General features: G+C 39.7%; 1 protein-coding gene across 1 annotated transcript; it reads right to left on the bottom strand.

Moving 5' to 3' along the window:
- Positions 1-2,112: 2,112 nt before the first annotated feature.
- Positions 2,113-4,135, bottom strand: LOC116252275 (protein JINGUBANG-like). The gene has a single exon (XM_031626432.2). It carries the CDS (start codon positions 3,995-3,997, stop codon positions 2,612-2,614), a length of 1,386 nt encoding a protein of 461 aa, XP_031482292.1. The 5' UTR covers positions 3,998-4,135; the 3' UTR covers positions 2,113-2,611.
- Positions 4,136-19,133: the final 14,998 nt, after the last annotated feature.

Here is a 19,133-nt window from a genome sequence, read left to right as displayed (position 1 = left end):
CACAGGGTTTGTGCAACGGACAGGGTAGGGGGCTGGTCGGCAGCCAAATTCAGTTTTCAATCCTGGGTTGTCAGCTTTTTTGTGTTGCAAAAAGGGAGTCACTAACATGCAAAGTTGAAACATGCAAGTTAAACAGATTACCAAATGTCATTTCTCCTCATAAACCTAAAATTTGTGATTCAAAGAATGCTTATTATAGTAAACTTCAAACTCACAACTTCCTATGAAGTTTGGTGACTTTCACAAATTAATTGCCTTTGACAAATGAGGAAAACCCATCTGGGAGGTTTATCTCAACAAGTAATCACTGTAAATTAACATCAATCGCTGTCTCACAGCTTTTATAAGCTAGTTTTATATGAACACATCATAGCCTTGATTAGCATTTTAATTGCGATGTTTAATTGAAAATTTACATATATAATGCCACTTAATGGTATCTAGAACATCTGATTTTCAAAACATTTCGATTAATTCCTTTTTTCCACATAAAATTTGACTCCATTTTCCATTTTAATTGTTCATTTGGATAACAGTGAAGCGATCAAATGTCAAAGACTTGGTTGTAGCGTCCAAAGAAAGAAAAAAAAAAGGGACAAGTTTCCCTACATGTTTGGTGCCAAGTCCAACAACCGAGTCGAAATTAAAGTAGCCCAAGTGTGTGGCCTGATATATCTGAATCAACCATGTAATCGACTTTGATTCCTATTTACAGAAAATTATGCATAAACGCCTCAAGATTTTTTAATCTTTGATACAACACGACTCTGATCAAGTCATTTTCTAAGCAATAATGTTTCACATCAACAGCCAGGTTTGAAACATAGAGATAGCGTCATTACGGACCGAAAGAACGTCCCTCATGATATACAATCATAAAAGCTTTAAATATCTTGATATGCTTAATTATGAAGCCTCTGTTCAAAAAAAAAAAAAAATCTATAAACATTTAAAACATATACAAGCTAAAATATCAGCCTTTCCTTCAAAGAAACATCAACATCTAACTATTTAATGCAATCATAATAGGCTCTGAAATTCTCTCTGATATGTGCCTTACTAACACCCGTGTGCCTCAAGCACGAGCACATGATTGAAGGCGGGTAACTTTCTCCTTACTTATAAGAGTAGCTGTAGAAACTGCGTTGCGAATATATGGATCGGCTAAATACATAGATAAGAGTATCAAATTTCAAAGTAAATTACTCGAAAAGAGCAAAATCCTCATATCATGTCCGACCCAATTTCCGGTTGAAAAAGGAAAGATCCACTGCCCGACAGAAAACCGAAGCTACCACCCAACCCCTTAACTTATTTGTTCACACAATCTTACTATAAATGGGTGCGAAAAAACAGACTTATGTCAAGATAAAGGATTTGGATCACAGTTATTGATATCTGAATCTAGGTTCACTTCCAAACTAGTAAGCTTATCAAACCTCCTGGAAACAGTTCCAATCTTCCCGAGAAGGACCTACAGCTGGATCCAAAACCCAACCAACTACTATCGAAATCAACTTTATGGCTAATTCAGTAGCGACCACACATTTTTATTGTTTTTTTTGGTAACGGGAACCGAAAGAGAGATCACATCTCGTTTTCCGAAGATCAGAGGTTAACAACCCACCGCCCAAAATAGAGGGGCCCAGCCCAATTCCCCTGCCCTCAAGGTAGGACTTGGGTTGGGTGTGGTGCATACACTCCTCACTTTTGAAGATAGGAGTCATTTATTCAGATCAGGATCTACCTAAAACCTTTGTTGATTTTTTGTTGTAGATTCTAGCATCGATCCCTATCTCAGTCTGAGTTAGTGGTAAAAGTAGATGGTATCCTTCTTGTTACATCCAAAATTACAATCTTCAACAATGAAGAATTTGCATCCCTGTTTTCATACTTATTCAGTGAGTTCGAACCCCATGACCGCGAGTCCGGTATGGGTCTGATTGGAGTCGAGCCCTGGCCGGCATCCTAATTCACCAGTTAAGTTTAGAGGTCCGAGCTAAGGTCTGAACCGGTGGGAACAAGGGTCAGGCATTCTAGATCTGGTCATTCAAGTGAGTCTACCAGGGGGTTAGGTACGTCCGGCAAGACCGCATTTCGTTCCATATAATATAAAACACAATGCAAACACGAAACTTTTCCATGACATTTCTATACAATGATTGCAAGATCCACTTGATACATGTGAATATTAAATCCTTACCTTAATTTCTAAACATGTCCTTTTCAATTTCTTCGTTGCATGGCCAAAAATACAGAGAAAATGCATGTCTTAACTTCCAAACCTGCTAACCATGAATGGAGCAGTAGTCCTTGGTCCTTCTTTCACACCTTTTTTTTTTTGTCTTTGCTCCTTGTGGTTTGGGAAAAAGAATCCGATCTTTCACACCTTTTTTTTTTTGTCTTTGCTCCTTGTGGTTTGGGAAAAAGAATCCGAACCCAAGGTTCAGCAATCTGCGGTAATGGTTGAAAAATTAATACAAAGCCTTCATCAAGGCACTAAACGAATCCGGACCCGGTCTTAAGTGGACCATCCCCTGTATTGGTTGTGGGAAAAATGAATGCGGATCTGGATCGACGTAGTTGAATGGTATGAGAATTGAGATCCCCTTCACCGAATGGGCTGGGCTCGGCCACGGCTCGGCCAAGGGCTGGGGGCGAACCGAGGTGCCGGCGTCGGCTGGGCCTGGGCGAGGCCGATCTCGCTGACTCTCCACACCTTGACCGACCTGTCGAGGCTGCCGGTGTAGACTGTCCACCGCCGGTCGTCGTCATCGTTGTCGCTGCCGGCGTCGGCCTCCACGGCTATGCACTTGACGGGGCCGGCATGGCCCTGGAGGACGGAGAGGCAGGAGTGGGACAGGCCTTCGCGCCTCCATACGCAGATGTTCTTGTCCGCGGAGCCGCTGAAGACGAGGCTTCCGGCGGCGGCGACGCAGAGCACGGCGAGCTTGTGACCTCGCAGGACGCCGCCGTGCGACAGCAGCTTCTGCCGGTGCCAGAAATTCACCAGCCCGTCGGACGATCCGCTGTAGAGGGCGGAGCCCGAGGCATTCAAGGCGAGCGCCGTGACCGCGGAGTCCTGGCTGAGCAGCGTCTGGAGGAAGGCGTGCTTCGTTGCCTTCCCTTGCTTCTCCCTCTGCCACACCTTCACGGTGCCGTCGGCGGAGCCAGTGAATACAAGCCCGTCGAAGCCGGCGACGACGGAGTTCAGCGCGTCGTCGTGGGCGTTGATCGATTCGATGCACTTGGAGTCGGAGAGGCGCCACACCTTGAGGGTCTTGTCCCACGAACCGGAGTAAAGAAGGCCTTGCTCTTCGTCCAGGCAGAGGCAGGAGACGGCGTCGTGATGCCTGATCCAGAGAGCGGTGCGGTGGCGCCGGACTTCTACGTAGTTGTTGGGATTGAACGAGCAGCGGAGGATGTCCCTCCTCATGGGGAGGCTTCCGGCTCGCTTGTGCACCCCCGGGTTCCGGCTAGACATTCGCCAAACTCGGATCTTCCCGTCCTGGTGTCCGGAGAAGATCCGATCTCCGGCGATGACAATGGCCTTCACCAACCCGCTGCTCGACTTGAAACCTCCGAACTCTTTCCGGTTCTTCCACACCCGGATATTCTTGCTTTCCGAGCCAGTGTAAAGGAGCTCGCCGAACGCTGCCAACGAATAGACGTGGCCCTCCTCGCGCACCAAGGAACCGATGAGCCCGTCCCCTCCTCGGAAGGTGGCCTCCTCGGAGAAAGGCATTACCGGCGAGGAGTATACCCAGGGGGACTTGGTGTAGGGAGAGGCCGTCTGGTTCCACGGGGACATAGCATAGGGCGAGCCTTCTGCGGCGATGGCGGCGCGGTCGGAGAAGCTGGCGGTGCTGGAGGCGGGGGAGTTGGTCTGGCGGGGGTCGAAGTATTCATCAGCGGTGGCCTGTTCGGATTGGAGAAAGCTGCCAAAGGTCATGGGCCGAGGGGGCGAGCCCTTGTCGACGTGATGCGTCACCGCCATTATCGCTTGCCTGTTTTCCTCGTCGCTCAAAGATGCCAAATCAAAACCCTCAAGAACAGAAAGAGGAACAATGTTGGTGGCGATGGTGGTGCTCCCTTCTTCTTAATCTATCCTTATTCTGATCTCCTTTGATTGGTCTTATTATATCGCTTCAGACGGAAAGAGAGAGAGAGAGAGAGAGAGAAACACAGGTGAGAAACGGAGGGAAGGTTGGAATATCTGGTCGAAGAAACCCGCGAGAGAAGAAAGCGTGGTGAGTCGTTAATCAAAGGGACAGTGAGAAAGGAATCACGAGTCTGAGGAGGACGAAGGAAAGAGAGATGGAAATCTATCATGCAGCTAAGTGGAGAACGGTGCGGCCGCGTTACATATATATAGATGCAGGGGAGGGGCGGAAAGCAACAAAAAAATTGACCGGAAGCGGCGGTCAGAAGGACACGTAGCCGGAAGTCGTCACCGCGTTCGCTGTGGCGTCAGCAGGCGCCGGCAACGGCGAAGGCGTGCCCAGCCGTTCGAGCCAAGCCATCCCTTCTGTCACCATAAGCCGGAGCCGACGGGTTATCCGTTTCAACAGACTGAATTTCGCTTCTCTTAATAAAAGCTGGGGTTTCAACAGACGCTCATCGGTTTCCCTCAAACATGGAGCTGCCGTTTCCTGTTAAGTGATCACTTTTGCCTCAAAAGTTTTTGAAGCCCACCCAAAACAACAGGTTAGGTGGGCAACCCGATTCTTTCATTTTTGTCTTCTTAATTAAGCAAGCTATAAGAGCTCTTTGCAGTACATGTATGTGTGCAAGAAACTCCATTGCCAGGTAAATTTAAATAAACCTTGCATTTTTAAGATCTATTGATTTCACTGAAACTTTTTTCTAACTTGAGATTCATGAACGTGAAGCATAATAATCTCAAATATATAGGTTTCAAATTTATAATTATTGGAAGTTTGAGTTCAGGATGAGTTCTTTGTTAAATATGACCATCATGTCGGACTGAAGTAATCCAACAGCCTCCTAAAAAAGATTTAGGTTTTTTGGTGAGGAGAGCAAAAAGAATAAATCATCCTATTGTCTTATTGAAGGCTGAACCCCCCAACTTTCCCTACAAACCGTTTTTCAGTGTTTTAGGTGATGCAAGCTTGCATTATTTTAACTTGCATATCAGTAACGCACATAAAATTGAAGCCATGAGAGTTAGAAGGAAAGATTGGTCAGATACAAGTCTCCTACTCCATTTGTTGGGCTCATATATATATATATATATATATATATATTTGGTATACCAAACTAACATCTATATGGATTGAGTACAACATATACCCTTGGAATATATATATATATATATACATATATATATTTGTGGAAAATATACATCGATTTGACAATTCGATCATTATCTTTCCAATTCAATTTGAAAAAAAATGTGAAATGGATAAATTTTCCTTGAACATTCGTTAGCTTGGCGACGAGACCCAATAGTCATCTGGCCAATTTTGCTTTGCCAAAACCAAACGCAAAAGCAGTTCTAGAAGGAGCAAGGAGTGGAGAGGGCGGGAGGAGGGAAGAGGTGGCTCGGCTGAACCGCGCCGGCGGCGCACAGCTCGTCCACGTGGAGTCGTGCCCGTGCCCAACGATCACGAGCTCACCTCGATTTGGTCAACGATGATTACGTTGACGACAGCTACAATATCTACCGTTGGAGATCGACGTATTAGCTGTCGACACGTGGGCCTGCCATGGTGATACGCGTCGCCTGTGTAGGTGACCAATTGGCTCGCAATCCAATGAAGAAGCTTTTTAGTTGGCGGGTAACTTTCCTACGGTCGTAACCCCACCCTAATTTTCAACGCCGTCTAAAAAGTTAAAAATATCGGCGCTTGATCAAAATATCGTTATATACAATTTTACACCATTAAAATAAGTGATGAGTTCATGGTGGAAGCAGAATTTTCTTTGTATTGTCGATCATTTTTTTTATATTTTTGGAAAAAAGTACGTAATTTAAACTTCACAAAGTTTTCTAAAAGAGTGAGTTGTTGCTAACTCTTTGAAGAGAAAAAGTGAGTCGGTGAATTAAGGAATCAATTTCTTTCATATATATATACATATAAAGCTAGTGGAAGGGTTCTAGTAAAATTGATAACACAAATGGGAACAACTTACTTACGGACGCCATTACCTTCCATCCGTGGAATCCACCAATTCTATTTTTCTAGCGACACATGGCTGTCTTGTTGTAAGAGGAAGCCGGTTCAGGTGGCACTGCCTCACGTTTCTAAAAGGGGGAACAAATATTTTTTTAGTGCAGAAGCTCGGCCATGGAATTATTCAGTGAAAACTCGAAGACACCTGTCCCGAGTTAGCTTGACTCATTAATCTTAATTTATATTATTATTAATAAAGTTTTAGGTGAACAGGTTACTTTATACCTTTATACATATATTCTTTATTCTTTGTTTTTAGCGTTTAGGATTGCTTTGTAAATTAGGTGGAAAGCAAGACATCGGTCCGATTAAAATGTAGCGAACTTAGTCTTTGCATTACAGAAGGGTGGTACTTACTAGAATCAAACTGACAACCGACTTTCACAAGCCCATTAGCCCGACTGAAGCTTCGTTTACTGCACCAACTTCGACTTTCACAAGCCCATTAGCCCGACCGAAGCTTCATTTACTGCACCAACTTTTTTGGAGATTCGGGGCTACGTGGTTGTGTAAGGCGATGTGCAACTTAGCTCATAATGTATTTTGTTTGTTTGTTTATTTTTTTCGTGACATTCAAAAGTCCTACTTACTAAGGTACATTTAGTCAATTGCCATCACTGTTTCTTCATTTTGTGACATTCAAAAGTTCTACTTACTAAGGTACATTTAGTCAATTGCCATCACTGTTTCTTCATTTTATATTCGTCGCGTGAGGTCAGGGAATGCTAGGTGGCGTTTGTATGGTTTTGTGAACAGGATGGTGCATATAACCAGCTTTTAAAGTAAGTCCTTTTAACAGCGTGTTTGGTGCCATCCGGCATGTCGAATAGACCAATCAACGAGACCGTGTTCAGGCTTCGCTCATCAACTTTTAGCCCACACACGGAAGGTGCCGACCAACGTGCCTCTTCACAATGATGTGAATTATGTGAATTTATATGAGTCGGTAAGATCCGATCACTGGTTAGAGATCTGAATCGTTTAGTCTGGTAAAGCAAAAAGGACTAAAAACAAAAACTCATATTCAAATTCAGTACACGAGTTCAAGTATCTGAACCTGAATGAATCGAGTCCAAATTTTGATAACGATCCGACCCGAGTTCTAAATAAAATTTGGACCCTCCTCGTGTTAGATTCAGATGAAGCTTCAAGGTTTTAGATCCAAATCTGAACCTGAGTGTTGATAGCCTCATATCTCAAATTCGAGCTTGGTGGGACCTACTAAATAAACAAAGGCAATAGGCCCTAGTTTGAAATTCTTACGCAACACTTCTATATGGAGAGGGAATAATATCAGCATAATATATAGGGCTGCACAACAAGCCGACTCAGCTCGACCTCGACTCAATCTCACTTGTTAAAATTTGACTTGTTTATAAATGAGTTTAGCTCGAGTTCAAATGTAAACTCAAAATATTAAACAAGTAGAGTTTGAATTGTCAGAACTCGACTCAGCTCGACGAATATTGACTTATAATGAGAAAACAATTAAAGAGTAAGGATTACACGAATTGATCGAGTTAAACGAGTTAAAAAAAAAAGAAAAACATGCTTGACATAAACAAATGAAACAAATCAAGTTCAAGCTCGATGTTGTATCCTCGAGTTGAGCTTGATCTGGTTCTATCGAGCTCGACTCGAATTCGAATCAAGTTCTAGCTCGAGTTTTCTAAGTCGAGTCAAGCTCGAACTGGCCTAACTAGAGCTCCACTCAGCTTGTGTGCTGCCCTAATAATGTCCAATGTCATTTGGGCAATCACATTCATTTCTCCAACTAATTTAGAATCTTAATAGCATGAATTTGGTCATCATATTACATAACCTGCAAACAATGTTCTTCTATTCTTATAAAGTTCTATTTACACCTGCATAAACTTACATGAGGTGACATGGGTACTACAGTAACTTCAGAAAGTACTTAAAAGGTCGAATTTTTAAATATAATTGCATAGTTTTTTTTTTTTTTTTATCTGATGGTGTTCTCTGAATAAGTATTCTATGAGCATGTGTTTCAAACACTATGCGTGGAAGCAGTGCCATTTGACACGAACAGGTTTGGTTGACACTAACTCCGTAACGGACAATAATAATCGGATTAAGGGGGTCGTTTGGGTACAAGTAGGTCAGAGACACATTTGGCTTTTTCTTAAAGGCTGAGCACCGTGCACATAACCAGTACATAGATTGTCCTGATCAAGTCAGACCATATAAAGTCATGAAATGTGCCAAGAATGTGTCCTACAAATTAGGGTAGATTTATTGAATACTATAAGATAGTGCTATTTTGTAAATATACTTCAAAGATTATGATAGATTCATGAAACCGTTTATTACCGTTCTTATTGTAGGAACAAGCCGAAATATAATTGGATAAATGATGACGAAAATACTCAACAGAAGTTTTGATAAGTCTATAGTTCGGGTGAGCGAGAGGCTAAACCCATCCCAAGTGAAGGCCGAAGTCCCTCCCCTCCTTTTTTTCCCTTTATTTTCCAAGGGTCTATGGTTGCTTTGGTATCTCTAAATGGTGTCATTGCTATGCACTATTTACATATTGGTGCTGCTCATTCATTTACACCACAAAAAGTTAACACCACCAAAATCGAGACGGAAACTGTTTGCTTATCACCCTCATCTCTGCCAATGCACCAACCCCTTTGAAAGATGATAAGCCAGTTAATGCACACTAGGATTATCTAAATGGACCGTACACGTTTGGTCTAATTATGCCTCATTTAAGAAAATAAATGCATCAATTCACTGTAATATATTTATTTGTAAAATAAAAAAAAAAGGACGGAATCATACTTCAAAATATGTTTATCTTTTTGTGAATGGCTTGGTGAATCGTCATTTTATTTTCCTAAGAAACCATACGCAGGTTTATTTTTCAGCAAATCTAAGTGAGTGAAATGTTTTTGCTTCTTGTCGACAGTCTCTCCCTCTCACACACAAACAAAAATGATGGGAAACAATACAAGTTGGCATGTATAGGTAAGTAAGTCCTCAATTCTATTTTTGAAGGAATATCCTGATAATATTGAAGAGTGTTAACTTGGAATGAGAATTACTGGCTGGTGGATAATGTGACAGAGTTTGCGCCCTCTTCTCCTTTCCTTCCATTTCTCTCTCTCCCTCCCTCTCTCTCTCTCTCTCTCTCTCTCTAATATATATATATATATATATCAAAGAGAGTGACCACATAACTAGTGGAGTTGGGGAGTGGGGAGCCTTAACGGTCACGCCTTATAAAGACAAACTCCTCTTCCCCACATATTAAGCAAAAAATCAAAAGCATATAAGCTCCATTAAAATTTGACAGCTGACTTTGAAGATACTTTACTCCGAACCATTCAATAACGGAATCCAGTGGCAGCGACAGAAAAAAAAAAATTAAAGATGCACTCTTCACAAGTTTAGGGGCACTCATTATATACATAATATAACAAATATTTAAAGATATTAATTTAAAAAAAAAAAACTTAAAACCAATAAAAGGAAAATGTGGGAATTAACAACCACAATGACATTAAAAACGTCAAAAGGGGTTTTTTTAATAATGTATGGTCGAAATATATGACATCTAGTGTCCTGCACAGTTGTTTTTGATAAATCTAAGGAAATTGATGCACTCAAAATATCTAAAAATTAATATAGGATTAAAAAATCATGAACTGAATTTCAGATTTTCAAGTGGCTGCATGATAGAGACAACACCTTTGGGCTTCATATTTCTAAAAAATAATAAATATGTAACGGAACTTTAGAATAGCAATTAAAGTGGGGAAAAGGTCCAGAAAAAGGGAGAACTAATATGCGATAATAACATGATCGCCTGCCTTTGGTTTCATAATAACATGATTTTATTGGTTGCATATTTATAAATGTTATATGGTGCGACCATTTTCTTTTTTGTTATATGATAACACTTATTCTATAAGGTATCTCCAACAACTGTTGTTTCACAGAAGTACCTAATATTCTTGTGAATTATTTCATAATGGTCAGTCACATGATCTCTATCGCTATGTTCGGACAAAGGCCTAAATTTAACCATCAAAAAATTTTTATGCATGCTTCAAGCAATTACACTCCTTTTATCATATGAATATGGTTAAGGGAATAAGAAGTGGCTAGTATTCGTTTTAAATTTAGTGGTCTCAACTCTCTTTGTTACAAAAGAGGAGGGAGGGATGGGTGGCACTAACGTACAAGCTGAAGCATAGCAGAAGCGGCACCCAAGACACCAAAAGCATGTCTTATACCATATGGAGAGGAGGGGTTGGGTGGAAGCTTCACTTTCTTGTGAGCGGTAAAATGAAATACTCTTCTTAGCATATGAAGCCATATCGTAATAATGAACAATCTTACGACGGTCTTCCCAAATTATTCATGCTCCCTACTTGTGGTGGTGGTGACAAGAGAAAATGTGAAGGTGGTAGGTGCCGCCCTCATTGTCTAAAATCAATCAAATTTCTCGCTCGAAACAAACATAATTAATTTCCTTAGTAAATGAAGACAATGACTTGTTACTTCCTTTCCATTTCTCTTAGCAAAGTCTATATAAAAGGACCCAAATTATTTGACGATGATCCAAAGCATAGGGCTTGTAATATTTCTGGGCTTTTGTATTTTATGACATCCACTCGTTTGCTAACAGCTGCCATGCAGAGAACCCGGTGACATAACTTGGCAGGGACGGAGCCAAGGGGAGGTACGCAGGGGCCCTGGCCCCACCTTAATTTTTTTTTTGTAATTTACATGTAACTTGTCTTATATAAAAATTTTGAAAAATGATATTTCGACACATGTCAAAATTTAGAAACTTTAAGTTGACCCCCACTTATGAAAAAATTCTAGCTCCGTCCTTAGAACTTGGTATCTTAGACGTGAGATCTTGTACTTGTCCCTGGCATGCATCCTTTCAAATTGAAGTAAAGAAAGTAATGCATTAGGTGCTTTTACTAGGTTTCATGACCTAATTTGATCTTATCTAAATAATCAGATCCAGATTCGACGCCAGGTGCCCAATACTTTTCGAAACGAAGCCGAGTGTAGCGAACTCACAATTGAAATCGCACGTACTTGAATTTGGCCTGGCAGTTCCCAGATGAGATCTGAATCTGAGTAGTCCAATGTACAGATTATTGATTAAATCTTGTTTTTGCCGGCGCTAAGTCCAGTTAACTAATCGGATTCAGATATTGATTAAGCTACATTTGGTCAATTGCCATCACAGTTTCTTCTGTTTATAATCTTGGTGTGAGTGTGAGGTCAGGGAACGTAGGTGCAGTTTCTGTTTCTGCATATGAATTCAGGTTTATGAATCTAGAACGAGTCCAAAATTTAATAATGATCCGACCCAAGTCGTAAACAAAAGTTGGATCTTACTCATGTTGGATTCAGGTCAAGCTTCAACGTTTCAAGTACCCCAAATCCAAACGTAAACCTAATTGATCATGCATCAACAACATGCCACTCAAGCCAACCAGCTATGTTGTGCCCTTTGGGATTGAACTTATGGCCATCAATTAGAAAAAGGTGAACAATTACATATCATAGATTTATCTCAAGACATGACATGCTAAGTAATAGAAGTCTGTGAGCTGAAGAGGAAAACATCAGTTGTGAAACTATATGTAATATAAAGTTAGATGGCTTCATCTTTTGCTTGCCCTTAACTAGTTAGACTGAAAAGCTAGTATAAAAGGCTGCTTCTAATGATATTAAAAGTTGAGAATAATGAGATTGGGATAATATCCTTTCTTTTGTATGCTATACACACTATCTCGCTACAAAGATTCCTTTGCAAGTTAATGTTAATATATATATATATATATATATATATATATATATATATATATATATATATATATATATATATATATATATATATATATATATATATATATATATATATATATATATATATATATATATATATATATATATATATATCACCAGCCACAACATAGCTCTACCACTAGTTATATATATATATATATCACCAGCTACAACATAGCTCTACCACTAGTTATAGTTAAGAGAAAAAAGGTGGCATGAGCCCTTATGATAATGATACACAATCTTCTCCACCGTCTTAGCAAATTCCTCCTGCTCTCTAACCTGCGGTGGTCATGCCAAGAGAAAATGTGAAGGTGGTAGGTGCCGCCGTCACCATCTAAAATCAATCAAATTTCCTCACTCCAACCAAACATAATTCATTTCCTTAGTAAATGAAGACAATGACTCGTTACTTCCTTTTCGTTTCTCTCAATTACAAAGTCTATAAAAATACCCACATTATTTGAACATGATCCAAAGCATAGGGCTTATAATATTTCCGATTTTTTTTTATATATTTTGACATCCTCTCGTTTGCTAACAGCTGCCGTGCAGTGAACCTGGAACTTAAGACATGAGATCTTGTGCTTTTCTCTGGCATGCATCCTTTTGAAGTGAAGTAAACTTGTAGCTTCGGTTATTGAAAAAATTAAGCGCATGCAAATGTATTATTTTTAAGGAGCATTACTATATACAAGTAAACAAACATTTGAAGGCACCTATATGCAAATAAGAAAAGGTTTTAAAGTTGGTGCGGGCAACTGCCCACATCCCGCCAACATGGGGCGCCACCACTGTACCTCGGGGCACCTGCCCATAAGAGGCTTCATGACAAACCCATAAAAGTAATGTTAAAAAAAAAAAAAAGACAAAATGACATGTAAGTAGAGAACAAATGTATAAGATAATTAATTCCTAAATTGACATGTCTTAAACAATACTTCTTATATGTAGATTGAATATTGTGAAAGATATTTAAGGGCTTATAAATAGGGTCATTAATAAGATGATTGTCCTGACTTCTAACCTTTTTGAGGTTGGAACCAAAACTGTTAGGGAGCGGGTTGGGATTAGTAGAACCAGGAGCCCGAGCCCATGATTGGATCGGGTTATTACATTAGCAACGTAACACCTGGTCTTGAGAAACTTTCTTACGAAAATCATTTTTTTATATTATGATTTATTTGCAAAAATTCATGTATGTGGCATATAATTCAATTCAATTAAAAAATCCAGGCGCTAATTCTTGGCCACGCTTAGCCAGGTTTATAAGCAACATATTAACACAGAAGTCCACGTGATAATTGCACAATTGCAGGTTTATGCTATTTCAGAAAACTCTTGCCCAATTTTTTGGAGCTTTTTCAATAAATTCACATCCAACATACTCCCTACAGACTCGTGTTGTGTATCATTTGAAAAACTTGTTGCAGTTGAGAATTCAAAGGCCTTTTCCAAATAACTACTGAGTCTCAGACGCAGCCCAAGTCAGCCTAGATTGAAGAATAAGGTCCACAAAAAGCATACACGAATTAGAATCAACAGAAGCAAGTAGTCATATCGGCTGTCACATAAAAACCATACATGATAGAATGCCCCAATGCCATGCCAAAACGCCAGCATCAATGCAATGGTACATGAGATGGCCAAGTTAGAAGAATGTGTAACGATGGAGGCCTTTGGAAAATGAGACATTGGTTGAAAGGGAAGCTGCCTTAAATGATGGCACCACAACAAAAGCGACGTTAGATGAGTGTGGCAAGACTTGAGAGAGAGAGGCAAAGGTTGCGTTTGATTTCCCACGGAATCTTAGATGTGAAAAGATTTGAAATCTACGATAACTGAAATCCATAGTTTTATCAAATTGTAGATTTCAACACGGCCACTTCCAATGTGGATCTCAAATCCATGCTGCAGTGTAAAAACCATGGATTTGAAATCCGACTGAAAATAAGGGAAGGATTGGACTTCAAAACTGTGAATTTGAGGTCAAGGATAATCCAATGCTACTTCAAATAATGGCTGAAAGAAGTAGCACCTAGATCGAAAATGCCACAATGGAAAGAAAAAAAAAGACGGAAGCTACATTTTCGAGGCGGAAATGAGGCAACAAAATAGAGAGAGAAAAGGACATAAGGACATTCTGGTAATTTGTTAAAAATGTCTTCTATAGTCTTTTTGTTTTTTTTTTCAATTTTCATTTTTGTTTTAACGAAAAATTTTTGTTCCATTGTGAACTAAATGTGTTTTAGTCATTAACCATACTGGCACACGAAAATTCATGATTCATGCACCGGTATGACGCATATAACCAGGTTCACAAAATAGAGCCATGTAGCCTTCTTCAGGCGGCCACGACTAGGGCAGGTGGAAGGGGAATGGATCCATTAACTCATGTGGTTTTTACGGGGAATAAAGGTGGCAGCACCAGTGCTGGTGATGGTGTCTAGTGAAGGTTCTGTTGAAGAACAGGGGCGGAGGGAGGGCCCGCCTAGGCCTTGGCCCACCCCAACTTGAACAAAAAAAATTTTACGTTACAAAAATTGAAAAATTTTGGTTGGGTAATGTATTTTTTATATTCGAATTTAGTTTGACCCTACCCGAATTTAGCTTGGGCCTACTTAGATAAGTTTGATGGACCGTTTGTCCCGTTCTTGAAAAAAATCATGGCTCCACCCAACTAAAAATGTTTGCTTGAAACGGAATCCAAATGGAATCAAACTTGATGCAAAGCTCCAAAAAACATTAAGGTTGTCGATTTGCTGCTACCGCATAAGGTAGAACTAGGAGTGAACCAAAGTTTGCGACGTGCACAAACATGATGTTTACGACTGAGGCAAACTGGCCGGCAATGAGACGATGCGAATGGCAATATGGCTGGTGGTAACATCACCAAAGGCATGCACCTCATGCATGGCTCATGAATCGGTGTAAAGCATAGGTGCACGCCTCAACTCAAGGTCGCTTTACCCAGACGCCTTGAGGCGTTCTTCTGGGTGACCCCTGCAATAACACTGTAGTCAACATGCAATGTCCACGGAACTTACCTAACGATGAACATTTGTGTATATACATGTAAGATGAGGAAGATCACTTGGTTGGTTTATCCTTTAAAACACGTTTAGAACCCAAAACTCCAAGCTGGTCTAGTTTGTTGCAGCTTGGTTGGAAAGAAGAAGAGAAGAAGAGGATAAACAAGAGAAGAAATGAAGAAGAGGTAGAAGAAGAAGACGAATTAAGTATAGATCAAGCTTCACACTCCAACATTCCAAATGTGCGACATTCTATTCAGCAAATTATCCCCAAGATTTGCTTCTTTAACGTTTTATTTCCACACACAATATTTGCCAGGATTTGTTTCATATTTTAATGACACTGTTATGAATTATGAAAATTTTGTGTTCTAGGGCGATTCATTCTTTATTGATGTTTCAGTTTTCGTATATCTTAACATGATATATATTAGCGCTGCATTGGAAGATTCAGTAGGAAAGTTCCTTCTCTTTATGGCAAACGTCCAACACTAGTTCTGCAACTAATGTTGCTATCTTGCGTTATAGTTGATCATAACCCAAAATCACATAGGTCTCTTAAACAGGGTAACTTGAAAGCTGCAAATTAGTTATAAGTTTAAATGCATGACAGTAAATGGCTGGAAACCTACTCCCAATCTTGAAAAACCGTTTACATAATAATGTGAATATGATTGTCATGGGCCAATCCTTTGACTAATACAATTTAACTTCTTAATGAAGGAAAGCTTATGCTTTCAAAACCCCCACCACACCCCCTCTCCTCCCAAAAAAGGTTGGTGCAATGGATGGGTGGGGATTGGTAGGCGGACAGTTTCTATTTTAAACTTTCTTAGTGTCGATTGTATGTGCTGCAAAAAAGATGAGATGACATTGATATGTAAGTTGAACTATAGTAGGGATACCACCCGACATACTGAAAGTATCCCTCGACCCTGGGGGAAGAGGGGCGGCTTTGCCTTTACTTTGAGGAGGTTGCTGCAATGGATGGATGGAGATTGGTAGGTGGCCAGTTTCTATTTTGAACTTTCTTGGTGTCAACTGTACGTGCTGCAAAAAAGATGAGATGACATTGATATGTAAGTTGAACCATAGTAGGGATATCACCCGACATACTGAAAGTATCCCTAGACCTTGGGGGAAGAGGGGCGGCTTTGCCTTTACTTCGAGGAGGTTGGTGTAATGGATGAGCGGGGATTGGTAGGCGGCCAATTTTTATTTTAAACTTTCTTGGTGTTGACTATGTGTGCTGCAAAAAAGATGAGATGACATTGATATGTAAGTTGAACCATAATAGGGATATCATTCGATATCCCTAGACCTTGGGGGGAAGAGAAGCCGCTTTGTCTTTACTTTTTTTGGTAAGAAAAACTTGCACTACATTTAGTGAAATATGGGCTGGCTGAGGGCATGGGGCAGCCATTGATACTAAAGCTACAGTATTATATCGTGGATTATAAATTCAAAGGAACCTAAACTACCAAAGGGCTTTGTCCATTTAGAAGCGGCTATATGTCCCTTTGGAAGGTGGTAAAAAGGTTGTATAATGAGGAAGACGATATGATTCGAATTTATGAACTCTCTCAATTTAGAAACTGATTAAAACAAGAGGGTGGTCTTTCTTTCAACATGTATTCTGAAAGTTTGGAAGCCATGTGGGACATGCTTGTCTCGTACAAACTTGAGTGTACCAAACAGGTCTGGTAAGCCCAAGCAGGCATAGGCCTTGAGGGCGGGGTGACTAGTAGTCTTTAGACTTTTTATGGCACCAAACAAGTGACAAAATCTCCGAGGACTTGAGTGTGGTTTCCTCCAATCAACAAAAAATTAGAAGAAAGATGTCGGGGTGGCTCCCCTTTATTGAGAAATAATGAAAAAAAAAGAGACTACAAAGTACATCATATGTATGTACAAAAATGATATTTCACAAAATCATCTTGCAGTCAACATTACAATAATCAAGAGACTTAAGTATGGAAAACAAGAAGGGCACCAGTAAGCCAATATTCAACTTTTGTTCCTTGAGATTAAAAAAGAAAAAAACAGACATGCATATATGATATTCCCTGCGATCGAGCTTCAGTCACAGTTGGCTCCAACTCAACTTGTTTATTACGAGCCTCATCTACCAAATCAGAGGTCGACTCATTTCTTAATTGAGATTGAGATGAGTTTAGGAGAGTCAAGCTCTAGTCTAGTTGAGTGCACCTGTAGTTTCGTTTGAGTGAAAGCCACCTAAAGCAGGCCCGAAACCCTTTTCTTTTCATCTTGCTCTTGGGTCCAAAGCAGTGGCGGAGCCAGCGTGGGGCAGGTGTGGGCGCCTGCCCACGCCAGCTCAAGAAAACTCCATGTGAAATGGAGTCTCAACCCAGCTTCACGCCAGTGTTGCCCACGCCAATATTTGCTTTATTTTTAAAATAACAGAAAATTTTTTCACAAACTATGTACTAGTGCCCCATAGCAAAAAATTTCTGGCTCCGCCACTGGTCCAAAGCTGTTTTGGGATCTCGGTTAGAGATGTTAGCGGATCGGATTCGGATCGGATATATCTTTAATCATATCTATTTTTCAGATATTCACAAATTTGGATTCGAATTCATATTTGAATTCGAATAAAAAAAAAAGTTATATCTGAATTCAAATCCGAATTTTGAACCGGATTTTGCCAATTTTCAAATTTTAATAGCATTAGATATAGGATATTCATCTAAAAATGAATCTGATCCGAATCCGATCTGATTTCTTAATCAGGTATTGATTTTTTCTATATCCGATTTTTTGGGATCGGATCGGTCGGATATCCGATTCAAATTAGATATATTGGCATTCCTAATCTCAGTGGATCCATGGTATACTTATCAGCTAGTGTCACTATCATCATTTGCAATCTATAGGGATAATGTTCACGAGAATGAAACTGACGACCAGGTTTAGGTTTTCACCAATCTGACCAGCTATGCTACGGCCTTAGGGGCACTTGCACCCTTAGCTTCAAGTGCAAAAAATCATCAAGAGTCAAAAAGATACAAACTCACGAAAGCCGACATGCGTACTTACTGGTATGCATGAGATTCGTTTCCTGAGACTAAATGGAAGGCATTTTTAAGTCACAGTTCTCTACATGCCATTCTTTATAAGCGAAACTTAATGTCTATCAATACGAAAATGGCCACGCTGCATTAACGAAATTTCCTATCCAACTAATGTAGTTTTTCAATTTCAAATTAGAATAGTGATTAATGAGCGAAAAATAAGATCTATCGGTTGCATCTTCTAAAATTATACAGCTTCTAAACAAAACAACCGTTCTACCATACTTCAGGCGTAGACATCTTCTAAATGATGATTAAGAAGAAGTTATGCCTGATTTAATATTTTGACTTCAAAAAATTATTCTACTTGTTTCTTGTTATGTTAAACTTTCTAAAACCCCTTTTGTTCTTAATAACAAGGCCCTGTAGCCTCCCAGACGTAAATAATTTTATGTTCATGCATTTAGGCATATTCTTAGGGATGTCAATGGGTCAGATTCAAATCAGATATGTATTTTACCATATCCAGTTTTTCAAATATCTAAATATTCATATTTGAATCGCAAATCTGAATTCCCAATCCAAATCTGATCTGAATCCGACTTCTAGAACAACATCTGAATCCAAATCTAATTTTTAAACAGAATCCAACCCATATTATAGACATTGAGTATATGATTTTTATTTAAAACTGTATCCAATCCAAATCCGATCAATGCTTACTTAAATCTAAATCTGATCAGATTTCATTTCTTATATCCAAACCCAACCCAAATTTTTATATCCTATTTTTTCTATGTAGTTGAGTTGGATATCAGATATAAATTGGATTTATTGACGTCCCTAAATATTGTCTACTATTATTGATTGCTACAACATGATATTTTATTCAGTAGAACTCCAACTAAGTATATTCTAAAAGTAAATTTGCTATTGAAGATTTTAAAATTGAGAGAGGGATTTTTATAAAGGACTATCTTATGGCCTTTGGGTTGTGTTTGTTGTATGCTTGCAATATGTTTCGTCAC

The sequence above is a fragment of the Nymphaea colorata genome, chromosome 4 (assembly GCF_008831285.2).
Source record: "Nymphaea colorata isolate Beijing-Zhang1983 chromosome 4, ASM883128v2, whole genome shotgun sequence".
Classification (NCBI taxonomy): domain Eukaryota; kingdom Viridiplantae; phylum Streptophyta; class Magnoliopsida; order Nymphaeales; family Nymphaeaceae; genus Nymphaea; species Nymphaea colorata.
Note: the sequence above shows the minus strand (reverse complement) of the source record. Positions and strands in the feature narration are given on the sequence as shown.